Here is a 23,395-nt window from a genome sequence, read left to right as displayed (position 1 = left end):
ACTAAAGCATTCATTTTATTATCATCCCTCTAACATACACTAGCTCTTGGTTGATTATCATTATTTACAATATCAGTCAAATACAATTAATAACTGCGGATTTCAGTTAAACATTTTAAACTTACTAGTAGTAAGGAAGGACACTGAGAGCTGCTCCGTGAAGTGTAAAAAACTTCTAAACTTAGATATTTATACACATAAATTAATAACGTTTTTAGTTCTCAAATCTAAAACTTGCACATTGTGGACACATGGTCAAAAGGGCCTATATTTTCAGAGCAACTGAAAAAAATAAATAGAAAAAAAACCAAACTAGTTTATCTTAAAAGCACATGATGTAATCCATCGAAAATTCTTGCGCTCAAATATAGAAAAACACTACGAAATGCAGGAAGAAAGACATGATTTCACAGAAAGATTGTCAAAAATAAAATGTTATTTTTTTAATTGACTCCATGTTCAATATGATTTTTAAGATAACATGATTTTAAGCTGAATTATTAGTAGTATAATATTTAGAAAAGGAGATAACATTCATTCAAAAAAGATATTTTCATTTTTTAAAAATTTTTTAATGTTTATTTTTAAGAGAGAGAGACTGAGAGACAGACTGCAAGTGGGGAGGGGCAGAGAGCAAGGGAGACACAGAATCTGAAGCAGGTTCCAGGCTCAGAGCTGTCAACACAGAGCCGGACGTGGGGCTCAAACTCACAAACCATGTGATCATGACCTGAGCTGAAGTCAGACGCTTAACCGACTGAGCCACCCAGGCACCCCTAAAAAGATTGTTTTTAAAGCATCTATCCACCAGACACTATGCTAGATAATGAGGATACTCTCTACTTGTACTGTTACTAGGTCCTCATTTTTAAAAATTTTAGATTCATAAAACCTGAGTAAAAAAAATCACAATTACAGGAAAAGGCCTAAGCTTTAAACTCAATAAAGTCTTGGTACAATGAATTTTTTTTTCTGAATTATTGTATCTGACCATGCAGTTTTATTAGCAAAAATGCATTTAAAACTTTTTTTCTATTATTGGTTGCATCACGCAAGGTTTTAAACCATCTGCTTTTCAAAATGCTCAGTTTAACATCACCATCTGCTGAAGGGGATTAAGAGCACAGCTACCTTGATGAGCCCTGAGTAACGTACAGAATTAGTGAATCACTATATCATACACCTGGAACTAACTTAACACTTTTAACTGTAGTGGACTTTTAAAAAATTTTTAAAAGGAAGAAAATTCTGACACATGCCACAACACAGATGAACCTTGAAGACATTTTGCTAAGTGAAACAAACCCTCTGCAACATTTGAAAACTTTTTTTTTCATTTTGCCCATATGTCTCATGAACATCTCTCATTACACACTACCGTATAACCAATTACAGAATTTACCTGCAATCATTACTTTTAGCTAAACTTTTAATAGGTTGAGATTTTAAGCTGCAAGAGTAGTAAAGATGGCATTATAAAAATCTTTTAAACCAATAATTATTTACACGATATTCTAAATTGTCTCAACCTTTTCCACAGACTCATTATTGGATTTGGGATGGACACATATTTTTAAAATCCTGAGTTGATGCATACATAGGCAGATGCATAAGAGTTGTATGACAAGAAGTAATTAATTCCTCTTCTTCAATGAAGAAAACATGGGAAAAAAATAGAAAAACATGAGCGGTGACTGGTGAGTTTATCAGGCTGCAGACTCAGGTGCACAGGAAGGGCACCCAGGCCTTGGTCGCTTTGATCACTTGACGCTGGCATGAGCTGACCTGTCCATCATCCCACTTCCCCCATCTGGTCTGCAGATCAGGCCACAGGCAGGCACATCAGTGGCAGCTGAGCTTCCTCCCCAACTATGAAGCTTTTTGGTCCAACTCTTTCATTATGACAATGACCCTCTAAAAGCTTTGGAACAATACTTGGCTGGGCTCCTGAACCATCTGGCACAATTAGAATTCTCTCAGACTATCTCAGACCGCTTTTGCTTAGACACGCCACAGACAGTTCCTACCACACCACGCCATATTGGATAACGGGGTCCTTGACGTCTGGCTGCCTCCCAGGGCTTTACTTGAACTGAGGTTCAGACTAGCCCCCTCCAACCACTGCTCTAATTAGGGTTTCTACTGTTCTGTTCTTTCCTGGTATTTGGCCTCAAACATCAGCTGTTGTGATTCCCTGGGAATCACAACAATATTGAACCCTTTGGTATCCCCTACTGCCCCCCCCTCCCCAACTTCTAGTCTGGTAAACTGGAATATTATCTCCAGAGACGGGAAACAGTAGCCCTGACTGACGTTGCAGCTAACCCTTGTGAAACTCAAAAGTTATGTATTGACTTCTTTGTTCTGTGTTCTGCTGTGTTCTTCTTTGTTCTGTGTTCAGGCCAAATCTGAGGTAATGGCTTCCTGTTGCCCTAGCTGGGTAGGACGATGGTGAGGAGAGAAGGGGAAGTGAGGAAAAGCCGGTTCCTGGGATAACTAGGCGGTGGATACATATTCAGAGTCTTAGTCTCAAACTTAAAAACACAAGAAGAAGGACAAATGTGTGAGTGACTATTTGGAGGGGAAGCACTTAATTTATGTGGAATTCTTGAAATGACAGGAGTTGTGAATCAAAATAGCTCCACCTGAAAGGGCATAGGATTGAGGCTAGCATACGAACTTACCTATTCAGGTGAGAGGGAGAAAAGTGTTGGTTAGTAAACCAGCTTTTCAAGGTTTGTGTAGTTTGATTTGTTGTAATTTTTTCTGATAAAAGTTAAATTTTAGATTTTTAAAATGCTATGAGGAATGACAATGGGCTGGGCAGAAAGGAATTCACTCCCATTTTTACAAGTTCTCTTCTGGTCACATGGTGGTTGCAAAATTTTTACCTCAGGAGGGGTGCCTCGCTGGGTCAGTCAGTGGAGCATGTGACTCTTGATCTTGGGGTTATAGTTTCAGACCCGAGTTGGGTGTAGAGATTACAAAAAAAAATCTGGGGCTCCTAGGTGGCTCAGTCAGCTAAGCGTCCGACTTTGGCTGAGGTCATAATCTTGCAGTTTGTGGGTTCAAGCCCCACATCAGGCTCTGTACCACAGCTCAGATCTTGGAGCCTGCTTCGGATTCTGTGTCTCCCTCTCTCTCTGCCCCTACCCCACTTGTGCTCTGTCTCTCAAAAATGAATAAATGTAAAAAAAATTTTTTTAAATAAAAAACTAATCTTAATTTTTTTTTATTTCTGAAAACAATGAAAAAAAAATGGGGAGAATTTGTCCTCATCATCTTCTCCCCTTCTTGTTGAAGACTTTCAATCCTAAACCTCAGACACTGCCAAATATTTGAGAAGTTGTCTTTCTGTTTTTCTTAAATTTATATATATTTCATTGTTACTGAAGTAATGCTTGTGTTTTGCTAGACAATTGTATTTTTCAACGCACAATATAAATTTTATTCTATACAATAACAAGGAAAGAATCCAGGCACCAGCCCCAAAGGGCCTTATAATCTCCTGTCTAAGAAAATAATCCACTTAGTTCCATGGAGAATAAGATGCCATGATTCCATAAGGGGAATGATATGAAATTGATAACCTGAGCATAGGTCCCCCAGGGACACAGAATGACTCCAACCTATCCTGGGCACTCAGGAAGTATGCTGTCAGCTACTGATACCAGGAGAGCAGCAACCCATACAGAGATACCCTTACTCATGCAATCTATTTTGGCATTTGAAGGCTTATTTAATCCGTCTCTTAAAGAATCATTTACAGAAGGTAATGCATGACAATGTTTATTCTTACAAATTATTTCTTCACGATAACAGCCACATCCAAGTTCATTGTCCTTTTCCCCTTCCGGTTATGGCTTAGTACTACTGCTAATAACGTCAGACTTTGTGCTTGACTTACCTTTGAACCTGATTTAGCAGCTTTCCTCGAAGTCCCTGATGTGTTTCCTAGTAGATATTGAGCACATCAGGATACTTTCAATGACAGGTAATAGGAACCCTAGTCAAACTAAAGGGACTTCATTGCTTCCCATAACTAAAGGTCTAGATGAAGAACAAATTACTTGAGAGGTCCAATTTGGGATTTTGCTCCATTTCTCTGCAGTGCTCAACTCTACGCTTCTGTATGTGTTTTTGTTTTGTTTTGTTTTGTTTTTTTAATTTTATTTTTGAGAGAAAGAGAGAGTGCAAGCACGGGTAGGGGCAGAGAGAGAGAGAGGGAGACCCAGCCTGGGAACAGGGTCCACCCAGGCTCTGAGCTGTTAGCACAGAGCCCAAGGCCCGGCTAGAACTCAGGAGCCATGAGGTCATGACGTAGCCAAAGTCCGACACTTAACCAAGTGAGCCACCCAGGCATCCTGTCAATTGCCACATTAATTGTAACACAGCTGCCTTCAACAGTTAGGGCAACTGGCTGCCTCATTCACCTCTGGCTAGAGAGTGTGGCTTTCCATTGTTCTCTGTTAAAAGTAAGGAAGGACTTTCACGGAAACCCCCAGGAAACTTACCAAGGTGCTTCATTAATGAGAATGTGAAACTAATTTCTATTCTTTTTTTTTTTTTTTTCCAACGTTTTTATTTTTTTATTTTTGGGACAGAGAGAGACAGAGCATGAACGGGGGAGGGGCAGAGAGAGAGGGAGACACAGAATCGGAAACAGGCTCCAGGCTCTGAGCCATCAGCCCAGAGCCTGACGCGGGGCTCGAACTCACAGACCGCGAGATCGTGACCTGGCTGAAGTCGGACGCTTAACCGACTGCGCCACCCAGGCGCCCCCAACTAATTTCTATTCTTAACAAGCCCACTTAACAAGGGAAAATCAAGAGCAACTTGTTCTACCCCATAAACTGAGGTCAATTACACAAACCTTATAATTGATAGGAGAAAATCATCATCATCACCATCATCATCACTATTTCAGATAGGTTAAGGAAAGTAAACATACTGGCCTTCATTTATGGACTTCTTTTTCCTATTAGAGACTCCCACCCCTGCATCTTGCCAGTAATACTTTGGTGATCTATTCCCTCAGCATTGAGCTTCACATAGTCTTTTCTGAATTTGTATGCCTAACTCCTTCATTTCCATGCTCCTCCTACAAGCCTTCTCAATCAAGCACACTACCTCTTCCTTGGTTCTGCTAAATAAAGGTGAATGAATATCCTGTATGGTATTCATTCCTGTTTTAACTTGCTGATTGATTGACACTTAGATAGCTTTGTGATGAACAATATGAGGGAATATTATTTGTTACTTATGATCATTGTTGTCATGTCTGGATTATTAAAGTTTGGGAATCCACCTCTTCAGGAATGTGACCCTCTACTAAAATCTTGTTTCCATGGGAAAATGACTGCATTTTTATTATTTCCATTGCCATTAAATCCATTTATTATTTGAATTAGTATATGGCTCTAAACTTAGATACTGGTTTTTCCAAATTAATGTGTTCATTCATTCAGTAAGAATGATATTGCATGATCTAAATCCTGTACATACGAAACAGCCATCTGTTTTTGCAAAATGAAAATTACACACAGTTGTGTATATTCAGTAGGTAGACGCAACAAGCATTTTTTTTTTATTACTGAGTGTACCCAGAACCTTCACATTTGTTGTCCATTTCATCTTCACAACATTTTTGTAAGATTTATACTTAGAGTTATGGATTTATAACTCCTATTTTACAGGTGAGGCAAATAAAGGTTAGAGAAGTGACTTCCCAAAGGTAACCCAACTAGGTAAGCACTGAGGCTATGAGAGAAGAGAACACAGTAAACCTGACTATAATTACACTTTACTCCTGAGTTTATTTTTTATTTTTTTAATGTTTATTTATTTATTTTGTTTGAGGGAGAGAGAGCTTGAGTAGGAGAGAGGCAGAGGGAGAAGGAGACAGAGAATCCCAAGCAGGTTCTGTGCTACCAGCCGGAGGCTTGAACCCACAAACCGTGAGCAAAACCAAGAGTCGAACGCTTAACCAACTGAGTCACCAAGGTGCCCACTACTCCTGAGTTTAATAGAAAGTCATAATGCTGGACACTGGACAGCGCAATGTCAAGGTGGCAATGCATTTCCAAGAGCCACATATTAAAAGAATATTTTGGTATGCATTAAACTTCTACATCTGCAGTGTGGGCCAGTAGATATACACCACTGTTTGGGAAAATTTTTAAGAAATAAAAATCACTACAGATTAATAATAAGAAAGATCATCATTTGCTATTCCATAGAGTTTTTAGAACTTGTTAATCTGATATCTCTCTTACACAAAGACAATAATTTTCTTAAAATTGCCCAATATTTTACATTCCGAACCTAGACACAAGCCTATACGTCTCTGGGTCTTTACTGACCTTAACAGTTTTGAGGAGTGCTAGTCAGGCATTTTGGAAAGTGTTCTCATTTGGCATTTTTCGGATGCTTTTTCTCACGATAAGACTGGGGTTATCTGGGGGTTACTGCCCACAGTCTTTTTTTAGTCCAGTGTGAATGACTAAAGGCTAAGAAAACCATATGAGAAAACTGTATTATTGCTTTGTTCTTTTTATATATGAAACTTCTCCCATTTCCCAGAAAAAAATTAATTCCTTTTACTACAAAGCCCCATTTGATCTAAATGGCTTTTCATGTTTTCATAGCAGATGCATTGTGATAGCTTCAGATAATGTTTTCTTCTTGGGTTTAAATAGAGTATGAAGGTAATTAAATAGCAAAATCAGATATTTTGATGCAGATCAAAAACAATTGGCTATTTATAGACTTCCTTTTTATTTTTATGTATTTTTATTTTTTACATTTTTTTAAAAGCTTGTTTATTTTGAGAGTTGGAGACAGTGTGAGCAGGGGAGGGGCAGAGAGGGAGAGAGAGAATCCAAGCAGGCTCTGCACTGTCAGCACAGAGCTTGATGCAGGGGATTTGACTGTGAGATCATGACCCAAGCTGAAATCAAGAGTCGGACACTTAACTGAGCACCCAGGAGCCCCTAGATTTCCTTTTTTTTTTTTAATTTTTTTAAAAGTTTATTTATTTTTGAGACAGAGAGAGACAGAGCATGAACAGGGGAGGGGGCAGAGAGAGAGGGAGACACAGAATCTGAAACAGGCTCCAGGCTCTGAGCTGTCAGCACAGAGCCCGACGCGGGGCTTGAACTCACGGACCGCGAGATCATGACCTGGGCTGAAGTCAGACGCATAACCGACCAAGCCACCCAGGCGCCCCTAGATTTCCTTTTTAAACATAATAGTTTGGCTTGCTTATCAATCACCAAAATATTTGACTACCATAGTTTGTGCAGATTTGACCATTCTCTTTGATATGAACCAATGAGGTCATATTTTTGCCTTCTTCGTTTTCTTGGCAACATTAAGAAAGAATTACCTTTTTGTTTGTTAAATTCAGTCTGACAGAAATTTGTTCATTATGGTATTGCCTTTCTGGCATAAGCTTTCACATATTATCTTCAATATTTTTAGCTCATTTTCATGAGAATATAATATCTGGTCTCAATACTGCAATTCTTAGTATATGGAGAATTTGCTTTAATTTTCCTTTATGTCATTGACAATTTACAAAACATATGCCTGTAGAAAATGGCATTTTTTGGCTCAGATGTTCACTTATAAAAGATAGTACATTCAAGAAATAGAACAAAGAAGAGCCATAGTAAAAAAAAAAAAAACAGTAAATAAATAAAATAAATAGCAACGACTTACCTAATTCCATTCCCAAATCTGGCATCACGATGTCAGCATAAGTCTGTCATTGGCCCACCCATTACTGGTATGGGTCTCTTCTTCCCATCCATCAGGCACATGGAAGCCAAAGTAATCCCTTGGCTGCTCTTTCTATTCCAGCCCTAATTCATAAACAGGTAGAAAGAGGCAAAATATCTGCCAATTCTAAGAAAGTGCCTCATGAATCATACTAGAAGACCCTCAGAAGCACAATTAATGGACAATTCTCTGAGTATTTATCTGGAGAGTTCCTTTATTGCAATTCTCTTCCATATCAAGAATTAAAAGTTAAGATACTTAATATCAGTTTGAACCAGAATTAATCTAATTTACATTTTGGAAAGCAAGATGGCAGCACTTAATTTCAGGTAACTTTGGCTTCTCTTCCACCTATCATTTCCCTCACCTTTGGGTCTATGTCCTGAAAAGTATGCCGTGGACACTTGGAGAAGAGGGGGTGTATTGGGTCACGTGCCATACAGTGGTCTCTGAAAAAACCATTGTTTTATTTGGCTCCCAAAGATCCATGCTGTTAGTCACTAAGATGCCCCTTATTTCCAGCCCCCAACCCTCTAGAAGCCCAATGTCCTTCTCACTAATCTCCTGCTAAAATGGAAGTCATGGGAACCATTCTATTTCTGAAATAGCCTCATCTCTGTGTCTCTAACATCAGAGGCTTTCCACTCCAGGAGGAAGTCTCTTTTCTATATTCTCTTAAGGACTTTTTTTTTTTTTAATTTTAATCAGAAACCTCCTTTCCCCCTGCTTCTATCCTAGCAAAGTTGGATCTTGGTAGGAGTTCCATTTCTCATATTCTCATATATATATATATATATATATATATATATGCAATTGTTCTTTTTTAAAACTTTTTTTTTTTAACGTTTATTTATTTTTGGGACAGAGAGAGACAGAGCATGAACGGGGGAGGGGCAGAGAGAGAGGGAGACACGGAATCGGAAACAGGCTCCAGGCTCCGAGCCATCAGCCCAGAGCCTGATGCGGGGCTCGAACTCCCGGACCGCTAGATTGTGACCTGGCTGAAGTCGGATGCTTAACCGACTGCGCCACCCAGGCGCCCCTACAATTGTTCTTAACAATACATGTGGCCAACTTCCTTCCCCAAGTTTCTAGATGTTTTGTCTTACTTCCCAACTCTTTAAAAACGTAAATCCTTAGTGTCTTTTGTTTGAAAGGCATTTTGAATGTCATGCAGTCTTATTTTCTTTCTTTTATGTCATGAATTATTTTATGCGCTGATGGAAATTTTTTATAATCAAGAGAAAAGCAGGGAAACTCACTATCTCAATTTGTCACAATTACACAGAGGGCCCATCTTGGTCTTTATATGTATTTTCAATGTGGCTGGAGTTTCTTTTGCCTTTGAAGCAGTTTTCAACTGCTTAATTGTGAGGCTTTGTTTCCCCCATCCTGCTGTTGTTTCTTTGATAATCTGATCCCAGGTATTTTCCATTTTCCAGTAATTTCTGACAACGTTTTATCTACAGAAGACGGACTCTCTTGTCCGCCCCCCCCCATCTTTTAGTGGATTATTGTCTTCATAATATTCTGTCTTTTACTGTAATGGATTTGACAGGAAAGGTGTGGGTAAGGGAGTGAGATGTGTATGCTAAATTCACCATCATGATCTAATCTCCAAAGATTTTAAAGAGGAATTAGTAGAAAAGTGTTCAGATTTATTGCAGTAAAGAGCACCCATAAATTAAAAATATGTACATAAAGGCAAAGCAGTTTTTTAATGGGAAAGGTAAAGAACACCAATCACCAGTATAAAAATTAAATGCTAATTTATTCATTCACTTAATACTTTTTTAACAAACAACATTTATCCATTCTCAGATAGTGGGAGAATACACTTATTTAATTCATTCTACTTATCATTTAAAAACTTTTTTTCTCTTTTAAAATTTTTTATTTTTGCAAAATTGATTATATTTTCTTTTTTGTTTTCCTTATCCTAAAGTTTGGCCTCTTATTTCTGTTACTTATGGTTAACCTTTACATTAAAACATATTTCAACCTTATAACCTTTGTTTTTCCAACAATGACAAAAAGGAACTACAAGATCTGCAAATTCTCTTCCAACCAAAATACGCGTTTTAGCACGGGAGGCAACCTGAGGCAAAGCCAACTTTCCTTCTGGTTGCACAGGGAGCCCGGTTTACGGGCAAAGGAGCTTCCTGTCGAGCTCGCTCCACTTCTCAGCCCAGCTCCACACTGCCCCCTGTGGGAGAAAGCTCACTTTGCTGAGAGCTGTTCATGTGGTTCTAGCTTGAAGCACACCTTGGAGCTTGGCACTTCCAGACTGAAAGAAGTGCAAGGGTGCTTATTACCCTGTCCTTGCGATAGTGTTCTCAGTTAACAACTCACAAGTCTGCTCACACTCAAAGCCTTTTCCTGCCTCCGATCTTGGGGTTAATACCTGCATTCTTGTTCTAGTCCATTCTTTCTCTGTATCATTAGTGGTTTCTAGAGCTCTGTTGGATTTTGTAATGAATTTGATCCCATTTATGTATCTTTCAAAAGTTCCTAAATGTTTCGAGCTTACCAGTTTTGTTTTGCTCTCTCACACTTCTATGTTTCTTCTATCATCTGAATGTGAATTCAAGAGAAGGGCGATAGAAGTGCATATATTTTGGCCAGCTCCCTCTACTGGAAGTTTATAATTAAAAACATCAGAAAAAAAAAAAAACCTCAAAACACATATTAATGAAGATGATTTTATTGAGTTTTAGGACAGGGCAGATAAAAATATTGGAGTAAAAATAAACCCATTTTTCAAAACTAGAAACTAAATATTTAAAAGTACATTTTTACCAAGTGTCTAAATTGTTACCCACTTACGTATCATTTAGAATCTTCACAACTAAAGCAAATATTAGTTATGCACTAAACCCCAAAATAGGTAAAACAAATAATCAACCAGAGTTTGTTTTGAATTAAAACAAATTAAAGTTCCTACTAAAAGAAAAGCTGTTGCGTATTAAAGAAAATACAGCATATGTTGATTAATGTCCATTTCCTTCCTCCTTTAATGTTAAAGAATCACACTCTCCTGTCCTCTCACCTGTCCTAAGAAAACATACGAAAATCCAATACGTAAAAAATCTTAAAGTTTGACCTCCCCTAACATGATCTGATCATAAAGTTCTTTGGTCAAGGGAACATAAGACTTTTTCAAGTTATCCATGAAATAAAGTGGGTCAGAAATTTTCAGTGGACTAAACCCTTCTTCCACCAAGTGAAACTTCTGTAGTTTGAATGTCCCTGTTGTTTCCATCTTCTCCTGTAAAATAATTGCCAGAATTAGTGGAATCATTTAATATTGTCTAAAATATAAAAACAAAATATTCAGTAATGAGACTATAACGTTTAATTATAACACTTTCATAACCATTGACCATCTCTCTATTTACTACTAATAATTCAACATTAGAAATTTTAAAATGCCCTCTAAAACACTGAAATCTTTAGCTCAATTTACTGCTGAGCTTTATTCAACCTGTAAGAATTACGAAAATTGTTGGGTCACCTGGGTGGATCAGTCGGTTGAGTGTCCGAATTTGGCTCAGGTCATGATTCGTGGCTCGTGAGTTCAAGCCCCACAGTGGCTCACTGCTGTCAGTCTGTCAGCAAAGCCCACTTCAGATCCTCTGTCCCCCTTTCTCTGCCCCCCTCACTTGCAGTCTCCCCAAAATAAATAAATATAAAAAAAAGAATTATGAAAATCGTCAAAAACTAATTACACTTGATTATAAACCCTCTAAAACACACAGGCTTATCACTTTAATTCACTGTCAGTACATTATGTACAGAGAAAGCTATTAGACACCAAGAAGATAGAAGTTATAAAAGAGAACATTCTATTTCATAAGGCAGAATTCGATAAAAACCAGAAGGGGTAAAGGATGATCTAATACTTGGGTTGCCAAACTCTGCACTAAGGTGCTTTGCAGTATCCCTGGTGAACTTCCAGAGTGTCCAAGGGATATTTTAAATTTTCTAGGTAAACCCTGTGACATCTCAGTCACCACTTGCAAACTACTAGCTCAAGGTAGTTCACAGTTCCTATAGTAGTTTGTGATACATTCTTTCCAATGGTGTCATGTCTTTATGAAACAGGGTTTTCAGTGGTTGGCATGATAAAAGGGAAGTACAGCCGAAAATCAATGTGGGACAAAGAATTAGGCTGGTTCTGTTCAGTCTGATCTAATCCCAGGGTTTGAGGAGTTGTATAATGCCCAATTTACATCTCTTTGGTACATCTGGTTATTAAAAAAAAAAAGCATTTTTTCTTTCACGTTGTATGCATTATTTTTTTCAAACAGCAACTAATGTGTTAGACTTATGAATTTGTTTTGACCCAAATACTGAATAAATCAAAGTTTAGGTATTTGCTTGACTGCAGAATGCCAGGAAATATTTACTGAGACACTATAGATGCCATGAATCTAGAAAATTTCAGAAGCTCTGCTTTAAGGGATTTAAAGGAGATAAAATGGGGGCAGCTGGGTCACTCAGTCAGTTAAGTATCTGACTTTGGCTCAGGTCACAATCTCACAGTTCGTGAGTTCGGGTCCTGAGTCGGGCTCTGTGCTGACAGCTCAGAGCCTGAAGCCTGCTTCAGATTCTGTGTCTCCCTCTCTGTCTGCCCCTCGCCCAATCCAGCTCTGTCTCTCTGTCTCTCTCTCTCTCTGTCTCTCTCTCTCTCTCAAAAATAAATAAACATTAAAAAAACACAACAAAAAAAGGAGATAAAATGTAACCCTTTGTGGTTGTTTCAGGAGCTTGTTTTAAATCAGATGACCATGTAGAGGTCCTTATAAAGGTTCTATGAGTAATATGGCCATTTTTATTCAACCTTCCGAACTAAGTCAAGAGTCAAGCTCTCTGTGAATCTCCTTCCCTGATCTCATCCTCACTGTCCCCACCCTTTCCCAATACTGTCATCACAGAATTAGATCTATGTAGAAACACATACTCTTTTTCTCATTTTTAGAAAATTAGAAGGTCACTGTACTTACACTATTGATGTTCAACCTTAAAAGAAAAAAGGTTTTATAATGTGCCAGGTATATTTCCCCAGATTAGGTAATTTTTCATTAGGTAATGAAAAATTATTAGGCAATGGTTTAATAAGATCTCATCTAATTATAACATTTTAATTAACATTACTCTTATTCTAACTTATAAAGAATATCACAAATTTTTATTCCTATAAACAATACTTTGAAGAACATCTTTATATATAACATTTGTTCATCTTTGATTATTTCCTAAGGATATATTTCAGAAAATGAAATTACTGAGTCAAAACATGTAAATTCTAAGAGTCTGATTATATATTTACCAAATTGTTTTCTAGATAGATTATAACACCTTGTGTTTCTACAAGCAGAATGAAAGGACCATTTAATTTCATTGTACCCATACTGAGCAATACCATATAAAAATTTTTTTTGTAAATTTATTGGCCAAAAAAGTCATTTTTTAATTTGTGCTAAACAGACTTCGATAAGATTTTATTTTGATAATATAGTTGCTTTATTCATTTTGTCAGAGGTGACCTATGCTTTTTGCTCTGCTTCTATCACATCATTTATAAGAATTCATTTGTTAAATAAATATTTCGACTGCCAACTATCATGCATTGTAATAAATGCTGTAATACAAATACTGTAATAAATACAAATACTGTAATAAATATAATAGTCACGGCTCTAGTTCTTTGAGGTGTTCAATGACACTAGAATATTTTCTAAGTTTGTCCAAGACTGATTTAGACTTCTAGAGTAGTTCAAAGCTAAAATATTTCTTCTGCTTCATGAAAGTGAATTGTAAGGTGCCCTAGGGGAAAAATGTTTAAGATATTATTTAATCTATCAACTGTGTACTCCATTATAGTACACTATTTCTAGGGTGGTATGGGGAGGGCCAAGAGGAAGTAGGATATGCTTATAAAAGGGAAAGAATTCTTGTGGTATCAGGAATGCTCATATCTTGACGGCAGTCAATGATGAATGAAGCAACATGGGTGATAAAAGTGTATAGGCCTTAAAACACACACACACACACACACACACACACACACACACACACGTGTGAATATAAGTAAAGCAGGAAATTTAATAAGATGGATAGATTGTATCACTGTCTATGTCCAGGTTATAATAGTTCAAAAAATGTCACCACTGGAGGAAATCAAGTAATGAGCACACACAGGACCTTTCTGTATTATTTCTCACAACAGCATGTAAGAATGTTATACATTGTAGATCATTCTACAATGATCTCACTAAAAATTCCAGTTGAGAATGTGTTCCTTCTGCTTTGCATCCGCTTACCTTTAGTATTTCAGAGCATTTTAATGAAAATAATCTGAGGCAGTGTATACAAACAGAAAAATAGAAAATTATGTAAATATGTATTTATGACAGTTAAGACGATGTGTCCCACTGGCCAAGTAATGACAGGCCACAAAGATGCTCAACAAATGCTTTAAAGATGAATATGAGGCCATCAATTGCTCCCCTAGGAATATAACAGTGATACGACAAATGTATCCAGAAAAGCTCTATGTGATTGGATGTTAAGAGGTGGTAAGTATTAGCTTTGGGTTCACAATACTAAATACATGAATGGCTGAATAAATGGGCAAGCAAACTGATACAGTGGCTAAGTAAATTTTCTTTTTACTGTTTTTTATTCTAATAACCTAACAAGAGAATGCCCAGCTCTCAAAACAAATACATTCAGCAATCCCTAAATGTATAAAGTCCCAGAGGGAGGGTAGACAGAAGGAGATAAAAATTAAAAGCAGAAGTGCTTAAAGCCATTTGCTTTTAGGCTCTGCACACATCCTGCAGACACCTTGAGGTCAGCTTGGTGGAACATAATTTTAGGCACAGAGCACCAAATGTCTTCACAAGGCTTGGGTGAGACGTAGTTTTGGCTTGAAACCATCTCTGAGGTCTTGAGTGAAGAGGCACAAAACGATCCCATAATGAGGACAAAGACAAAGACATCCTAGCATTTCATCACACTCCCTTCTATAATTAGGCTTCGAACATGGCATAAATTAGCATCCTAATGATTTTCAGTGTTCTTGAGATTTTCTAATAGAAATAAAGTGCTCACAATATCTAAAAGATAAAATATTATTTTGTAAGTAGACCATCTCCTGGATTCCTGGTCTTGTGGTTCAGTTGAGTCTTTACCCAAGTACAATTACCTGAATTCTTAAAGGTCAAGCAGTAAGATTACCTGAATTCTTAAAAATCTTGGGCAGGCATAAGCTGGTAGAAAAGATACAACTTGTTCATAAACTTTCTCCAAGTCTAACGACTTATTTGGTTTTAAAGTAATAGAAGCCATTCCTGCTTTTCCTTCATAATCTGAAAAAAAGTTGGAAATAGCATTCATTTTACAGGTACTAGGTGATTTTTAAAACGGTCCTGTTAATTATATACTAATTGTTGCAAATAGAGACATTAATTGTGTCACAGCAATAACAATGCAACAGTAGCATAAATGAGTGGGTCCTTCCTGGAGCATATGATTTGCTCCCCAGAAATAAGTTATAAACAGGGAACGGTAGACTCTATTCTTAATCATCCACACCACAAAAATGAAATAGATGGGGTGGAAAACACCATAAATAACCCCTAGTTTACATCCTACAACCATTAATGTAAAATATTAAGAGGAGACATTTATTTACTGGTGAATATATTCCAGAAATATATCCATGTTAAGAGTCAATGCAAAAAAATAAATAAATAAATAAAAGACAACATTGCTTTCAAGTTTAAAAACTAGACTGCCATTTCCATAACTAATTCCACAGATCACTTACTGCTGATCATGCCACCTATGGATTTTTCCAGGGAATCAGAATCTCCTATAGCTTTCCTCCAGCACCCAATGTCTGTTAGAGTAAATATCCCCTCCTCTGCCCCCCATTTAATACTCCCACCTCATGTGTCCTGGGCACCTACAAACATTAGTTGGAAAACATTGTTGTTTATCAAAACAGCACAGAAGAGCAAAGGGGCATAGCTATCCTCTAATTCCAAGTTGGTAACTTTTCTTTGCCATTTTCGCCATCATGAGAAATCCTCTTCTGCATACTTTCAAAGATAAATGAGGCCAAACAGACTTTAAAATTATTTTTGAAGAAGACTCAACTTAGCTACAAGTCAGTGTCATAAAACATTTAAACTAGAACATGTCCACGTTTAGTAGCATGTATAAACTCTAGTCATAAAGAGAACAATAATAAACTATGGAAGAGCTATAACTATTTTCGAGCAGTGAGTCACTGACCACAGTTTCCAAGTTTTACCTAAAAATACACACATACATTAAAATTAAGTTGGTACCTGATGGGACCATGAAATTTGTTAGCCTGGTCTAGAGTCACTTGCCAAGACAAGACTAAGCTACTTATTTTAATTGATAAAAAAAATGAAATGTGGCATTAGTAAGTCATTGCAGAAGTGAAGAAATGTGGCACATTCTATTCGGAGAATTCTTCCCAAACCTGAATTATATTCATACCTGGCACCACCACCCCATACACGTTTGTTTCCTGTATGAAATCCAACATTCCAATAACATCAGCAACCTCTGTGGTTGCAACATTTTCTCCTTTCCACCTAAATGAAAGAAAGAAGTTCTGATTAATACACCTATATTTGAAGAAGTAGGTACCCAGTTTTAGTTTTAGTGCCTTGTACGTGGCTCCGTGCCAGTACCTAGTAACTGAACACAATGGCAGATTTCAGAACGAACGGAAGGCATTTGTAAGGGAGCACACTGTTGACAAGTCAACAAAACCAGAATCAGTGTTTTAGTGAAAATTACTTTATCTGTGTTTCATTGGTATAAACTGGTTACTGAAAAGTGTTTTTTGGTAATATGTCATAAAAGGAAAAGAATGATAAATCCCTCTTTATTTATGAGATGTATTAACAGTTCAGTACAAAACATTCCCTGTCTCCAATGACAGAGATAGAAAAAAATGAAAGGAAAGCTATAGTGGTCTCTCCATGTACCGACCCCCTTCAACTTCTAGGGATTAACCCCTTTGGTTCCCTGAATGCCAATGAATATTCTATTTCAGTTAAAATAATTTTACGTAGGGTGAGCACATAACATGGTACCAGAAGGTGAGGAAGTAAGAAGTATGACTCATTTATTCATTCAAACATGTTTTTGAATGTCTCCTGTATGTTCTTCACTGTTCTATAGTCATAGACCATGACTAATAATTTCATAAGCCCAAAATAATCTTAAGGAATTAAGAAAGGAATGTAAAAAAGATAAATTTGGCTGTTTCACCATTTTTATCATTAGGTCAAGAATTAGACCATATTTGACCAGATTGGCTTCTGTTTCAACCCTGCCATTTAAACACCCAGAGTGGATGAGGTCAAATATAATAAAAATAAGTTCAGAGGAGATACACACACACACACACACATATATATAATATTTTATATATATTATATAAACATATGTTTTTATATATCTTATATATTTATATATTTACATTTATATATTTTATTTATATTTATTTATTTTAAATATATATATTATATAAATATATAAATTTATTTATTTATAAATATAAATATATTTTTATTTATATATATATTATATAAATATATAAATTTATTTACCTATAAATATAAATATATTTTTATTTATTTATATATTAAATATTTATATATTATATATTTTTATATATTATATATATTATATTTTATACATATATGAATGTCTAAATATGTCTAAAATGTCTAACGTTTATTTATTTTTGAGAGAAACAGAGATAGAACGTGAGTGGGTTAGGGGCAGAAAGAGAGGAAGACACAGAATCCGCAGCAGGCTCCAGGCTCCGAGCTGTCAGCACAGAGCCGGACGTGACAGCTCGACAAGCTGTGAGATCATGAAGTGAGCCGAAGTCGGACGCTCAACCGACTGAGCCACCCAGGCGCCCCTGTCTATTTTATATTCTAACGAAAGGAGCTCACTGATTTTGACCACACTGATTCATTAAAGTAATGATAAAAATTGACATCAAGATTTAACTTATGTTTCAATCTAACAACAGATGGTCCATGAATTTTTAAATGAGGAGACATTATTGAGATAAAAAGCGCTCTGTCTGCCCTGAAGGTAAAGACCAGGGCGTCTAGAATGTTTCCATAGAGCCTTGCTTAGAGCACGGTTCACAGTCACAGAACCAGCAGTGCAACCGATGTTATTTCATACCTGAAAGTGTCTCCAATACGGTCCCAAAAATAAAGGAAATTCTCCTGATCTTGGACCATTAAATCTCCTGTGTTAAAGTAAACATCTCCCTTCTTAAAAACATCACAAAGCAGTTTCTTTTCTGTGTGCTTCTTATTCCCAGCATAACCAAAAAAGGGATTATTCTCAGTCACTCGAGAAATGAGAAGTCCAGGTTCTCCTGGGAGAGAAAAGCATTTTTCAGTGATTGGATTAAAACGATTATTACACATATCATGCACGTACTTAAATGGTATCTGACCAACACAACCAGGGTTGCCGATCTTCCTCTGAACTTATTTTTATTATGTTTGACCTCAGGCACTCTGGGTGTCTGCATCCAGCATATCCTTTCACAGACTGCCACAGACACAAATTACTTTGGAAAAACTAACAAAAAAGGAAAGCGAATGTCAACAAAACCATATTAAATTTATTTTACATCCTGCATGGATGACCAAAGGCTACTTTTCTTTTATGTTAACTAGATTTTAACACTAAGAATAATGACAACCCTATAAATAACCACAATAATAATGTTAATAACATTATGACTGTAGCAATGTTTATTGAGCATTTACTATGTAGCAAGCCCCATGAGCCCCTTGCAAATGCTAGCTTGTTTATTCCTCACAGAAATCCTTTGAAATTGATCATTAAAATTCCTATTTCACAGGGAAGAAATGGCCCAGAAGGGTGAAGTAAATTACCAAAGACCAACAGATGAACAGGAATGGACCCAGAACTCAAATGTAAGTCTAGGATTCTGCAGCAAGGTTTCTGTTCACTACTATCTCTGGTCTAGAAGTTATTATAAGTTTAAGAAAATGTTTTATTCTTATGGGATGTTGTCTGGAAATCTTCAATGGGCAAGAGACAAGGCATAAAAGTTATTAGTATTACTTAGAAACATTATCTGAAAAAATTTTTCGATCAGATTTACTCAAATTGATCAGGATTTTGCCCAGCAAGCTGCGCGGTAAAAAACTACTTCTATGAGAATGATAGAAGACAAAGGGAAGCAGCAATCACTGCCTGAAAAAAAATTTTTTTAAATGTCTATTTAGTTTTTCAGAGAAAGAGCAGGGAAGGGGCAGAGAGAGGGAAACAGGATCCAAAGCGGGCTCTGTGTCGAGAGCAGAGAGCCCGATGCAGGGCTCAAACTCACGAACCGTGAGATCATGAGTTGAGATGTGAGAGCATGACCTGAGACATGAGATCATGACCTGAGCCGAAGTTAGACGCTTAACAGACTGAGCCACCTAGCTAGGCACCCCTGTCCCAGAACATTCTAAGGCCATTGTTGACTTCCTGTGAAGAGAGGCAACATCCACATGATTGATTAGATGGGGTTAATTCCAGCACATTGTAGAGTGATTTGTATCATTTTAACATTCTCTATTCAACTCTCATTGCTTCCACTCATTCTGGACATCCTGGCTTCCAAAGATATACACCAGTGGCAAAGCCATGCCTGCTCTACTACAGAAAAGGCTCCTGGTTGTCACTGTCATCACTGACATCTCCATCATCATCGTTGTCATCATCATCATGGCCATTGCTACACTTTCTGAGCATTTTCTGGGTACCAGTCGATATTCTGAGCACTTTATTTTATGTATCCCATTTGAGTCTCACCACAAACCTATAACACAAGCCCTCATATTATCTCCATTTTAGAGGTGAAGAAACCAAGAAAGAGAAAGTAACTTGCCCAGTGTCACATATTTGCCAAATGTTGGAGATGGTTTTTTTTAACCAGGTTCATCTGACTTCTAAGCCTGTCTTCCGTCACATATTCCTTCAGTCTACATATCCTCTATTTCAGAAATTTCCAAGCTTCTCTTATTTCCCTTAGAATTTATGTTCTTCTTTTTTTCTTCGAGACACAGGCTTATAGTTTCTTCCCTGACAATTAATTATTACAAATGCTTAAAAAGATCATAGTGTTTCTTCTATCTGTTCTAGGCAAATGTATGCAAGGCAAAATACCATTAATAGAAAAAAATACTGAGTAATTCATAATGAGAATTGCAAAACACTAAAGCAGATGTTTGGGGACAATCTGCTTTTTAAAAAACCCTGAGTTTACATAAGCAGTTCTGGGATTCAAGTTCCAATGTCGGATATGATTGTAATTGTAATAAGTAAAATACACCAGGAGTGCTTGGCTGGCTTGGTCGGTAGAGCGTGTGACTCATAATCTTGAGGTTGTGAGTTTGAGTCCCAGGTTGGGTATAGAGATTACTTAAACAAATAAAATTGTAAAATAAATAAATAAAATAAAACAAAACACACTAGTTAAGTGTGTGTAGAGTTTAGAAATGGCTTTTTTTCTTGGACACAACTTATAGAGTTGCATTAGGGAAAGATATTTTATAGATGCCCTTAGGCTTGAAATTCAGAGGAGAAGGAAATTTGTGTTTTAATAGATAATGCTTATATTCTTCCTAAGCTTTCAGCTACCAGAACAAACCAACCGACCAGGCTTGCAACCTTTATCTCCACATTTGAAGTAAAGTAACAATTTAAATGAAATCATCTCTGAAATGTAGTCCAAGCATATTCTGAGGCGGCAAAAAGTAATTTTGGCCTGATTTATTCAGACTGAATGTCTAAACAACTCCAAATGCACATATCTACATTTAAATTCCTAGACTGATTATATGCAGTAGCAAGTTAATTGGGGCACTTGCTTTTATTAACATGTCTAACCAAAAATCATCATAAAGTCCTCCTTGGGGGAGGAGGGAAGCGAGAGGGAGAAGAGAAGTGGGGAGGTAGCAAGCCACATGCCAGGCTCTCAGTAGGGTTCTACATCTATCATCTCATGTAATTGTGAACAATAACCTCATAAATAAATATTGTCACCTCTACTCTACATATGAAGAAAATAATCTCAGCCTGAGTGGCCTGCCCAGAGTTGGACAGTTTCTAAGCATGAGAGCCCACATTTAAATCGAAGTCTGCCTGACTTTCCATGATACCTAGAATGATAACTAGGGCATTGTTTTTCATATTATATCTTAGTCATATGGGACATTAGTGCCACTATTACAGCTAGACATGGTGGACTGAGAAAAATATAAGCCCAGGAGTGCCTGCATGGCTCAATTGGTTAAGCATCCAACTCTTGATTTCAGCTTAGGTCATGATCTCACAGTAGTAAGACTGAGCCCTTTGTCAGGCTCCACTCTCTCTCCTTCTCTCTCTGCCACTCCTCTGCTTGCTCTCTCTCTTTCTCTCAAAATAAACATTTTTTAAAAAAGGAAATATGAGCGCAATAGTAATGTGTTCTAAATTTCAATATCTTACTGAGTGACCCATCTGGGATCCCTAACATCTAATAATTAAACTCTTCTCCCTGCACTGAAATTCCAAACAAGTCTCATCACATATTAGTAAAAGCCATTCATTCTAAATTCAGTAGTAATTAAACAGAAACTCAGAAACATTGCCTGAGGGGACGTGGTCAAACACAAGAATCTTACCTTTTTTCACAGGAGTACACCAGCCCTGTTCATTTCTAATGGGTTCATCTTTCTGAACATCATACTTTATCAAGTCAAAAGTGAATAAAAGCTGCCAAAACAAAATTAAACACACAATAAAGACAAAAACAACAACAAAATATTCATTTGTGCAGTGACATCTACCGGTTATGGACTTTTTGTTCTGTCAGTTGAAATAAAGAATGAGAATGTAGATTTATTACTATAAGTCATCTTTACTGATAAAAAATTAACTATGTATTTGAAACTCAAAACTGAAGGCAATAGTAAATAGCACTTGTATACTGGTATTTACTTCAATTTCATTTTATGTTGTACATTATCTTAGGAAAATGTTAATTTTATTCTTTATTCCTCAATTACATATTCTACTAACTCCAGGTAAGAGGAACACTTCTTGCCTTCTCCTTCAGAAATCATTCAGAAACAGCCTTTGAAATAAAAGTTTTTTTTTTTTAATTTTTTTTTTCAACGTTTATTTATTTTTGGGACAGAGAGAGACAGAGCATGAACGGGGGAGGGGCAGAGAGAGAGGGAGACACAGAATCGGAAACAGGCTCCAGGCTCCGAGCCATCAGCCCAGAGCCTGATGCGGGGCTCAAACTCCCGGACCGTGAGATCGTGACCTAGCTGAAGTCGGACGCTTAACCGACTGCGCCACCCAGGCGCCCCGAAATAAAAGTTTTAATAGAACTAAAATGTCAACTATGTGAATGCAAGGATTTTGTTGTCTACTTTAAATTTACAATCCCTTGAAAAGGGAGGGATCAGATGCATAAAAAATACTTGTTTGACATGGACTTTGAACTTTTTCCCTAGGCCTTTCACCTTAATGTCCCTAAACTAACTTGGTACCTCTGTGCACTCATGTGCTATGAGATGGTAAATTGGTAGAACACACTCACCAGATTGGGAAGCAAGCTAATTGGACATCTCTCTTTGTCCCCAAATATTTTCAGCTACTCTGCTCTTGTAACGTCCATGTTACCATGCCATGCGGATTCACAATCCACTAACGTGTGACCCTGGGAGAAAACTGTAGAGTGGTTCAATCCAACTCATTTATTTTATATATAAGGAAACTGAGGTTTTCCTGATCCATTAAACAATCTTATTAAGGGAACTAGAAAATGGTAAGCTAAGATGGAGATAATAAAAGGAGGTAAGAAAAAATAATAAGGACACAGAGAAGACAGAGACCAAGAGGAGGAGAAACAAAATGAACAAATATAGAACAAGTAAGTGGGAAAAGATTAATAAAATTAGTGAGGTAAATGTATTATTTACAAAAAAATTTTTTTAATGTTTATTTACTTTTCAGAGAGAGAGAATACACACACACAAGCAGGGGAGGGACAGAGAGAGACACACACAGAAGCCAAAGCAGGCTCCAGCTCTGAGCTGTCAGCACAGAGGCTGACACAGGGCTCAAACTCATAAACCATGAGATCATGACCAGAGCCAAAGTTGAATGCTTAACGGACTGAGGCACTCAGGCACCCCGAGATAAATGTATTATTTATCATTGAAGACTAGACACAAACATTTGTTTTTGTTTTTTAAGTTTATTTATTTATTTTGAGAGAGTGAGAAATAAAGCACACGAGCTGGGGAGAGGCAGAGAGAGAGGGAGAGAGAGAGAATCCCAAGCAGGCTCTGTGCTGCCAGCATAGAACCTGATGTAGGGCTCAAACTCATGACACCATGAGGTCATGATCTAAGCCAAAGTCAGGAGCCGGAAGCTTAACTGACTGAGCCACCCAGGCACCCCTATTTTTAATGTCAGTAAAATCCACATGTAATTAGAATCACAATTCATTACT

The 23,395-nt window shown here is 37.1% G+C and overlaps 1 protein-coding gene across 1 annotated transcript in view; it reads right to left on the bottom strand.

Annotated features, from left to right (window-relative positions):
• Positions 1-10,470: 10,470 nt before the first annotated feature.
• Positions 10,471-23,395, bottom strand: part of SLC27A6 (solute carrier family 27 member 6) — a 75,586-nt gene continuing 62,661 nt past the window's right edge. The window contains exons 6-10 of the mRNA XM_003980733.5: positions 21,552-21,642; positions 18,043-18,241; positions 16,324-16,421; positions 15,028-15,158; positions 10,471-11,050 (exon numbers count right to left, since the gene is read on the bottom strand). Of these exons, the coding sequence (XP_003980782.1) occupies positions 10,874-11,050; positions 15,028-15,158; positions 16,324-16,421; positions 18,043-18,241; positions 21,552-21,642 (696 nt within the window). The 3' untranslated portion in view covers positions 10,471-10,873. The remainder of the gene's footprint in view (positions 11,051-15,027; positions 15,159-16,323; positions 16,422-18,042; positions 18,242-21,551; positions 21,643-23,395) is intronic.

The sequence above is a fragment of the Felis catus genome, chromosome A1, assembly GCF_018350175.1.
Source record: "Felis catus isolate Fca126 chromosome A1, F.catus_Fca126_mat1.0, whole genome shotgun sequence".
Taxonomy (NCBI): Eukaryota; Metazoa; Chordata; class Mammalia; order Carnivora; family Felidae; genus Felis; species Felis catus.
This window is presented reverse-complemented; position numbering and strand designations above follow the sequence as displayed.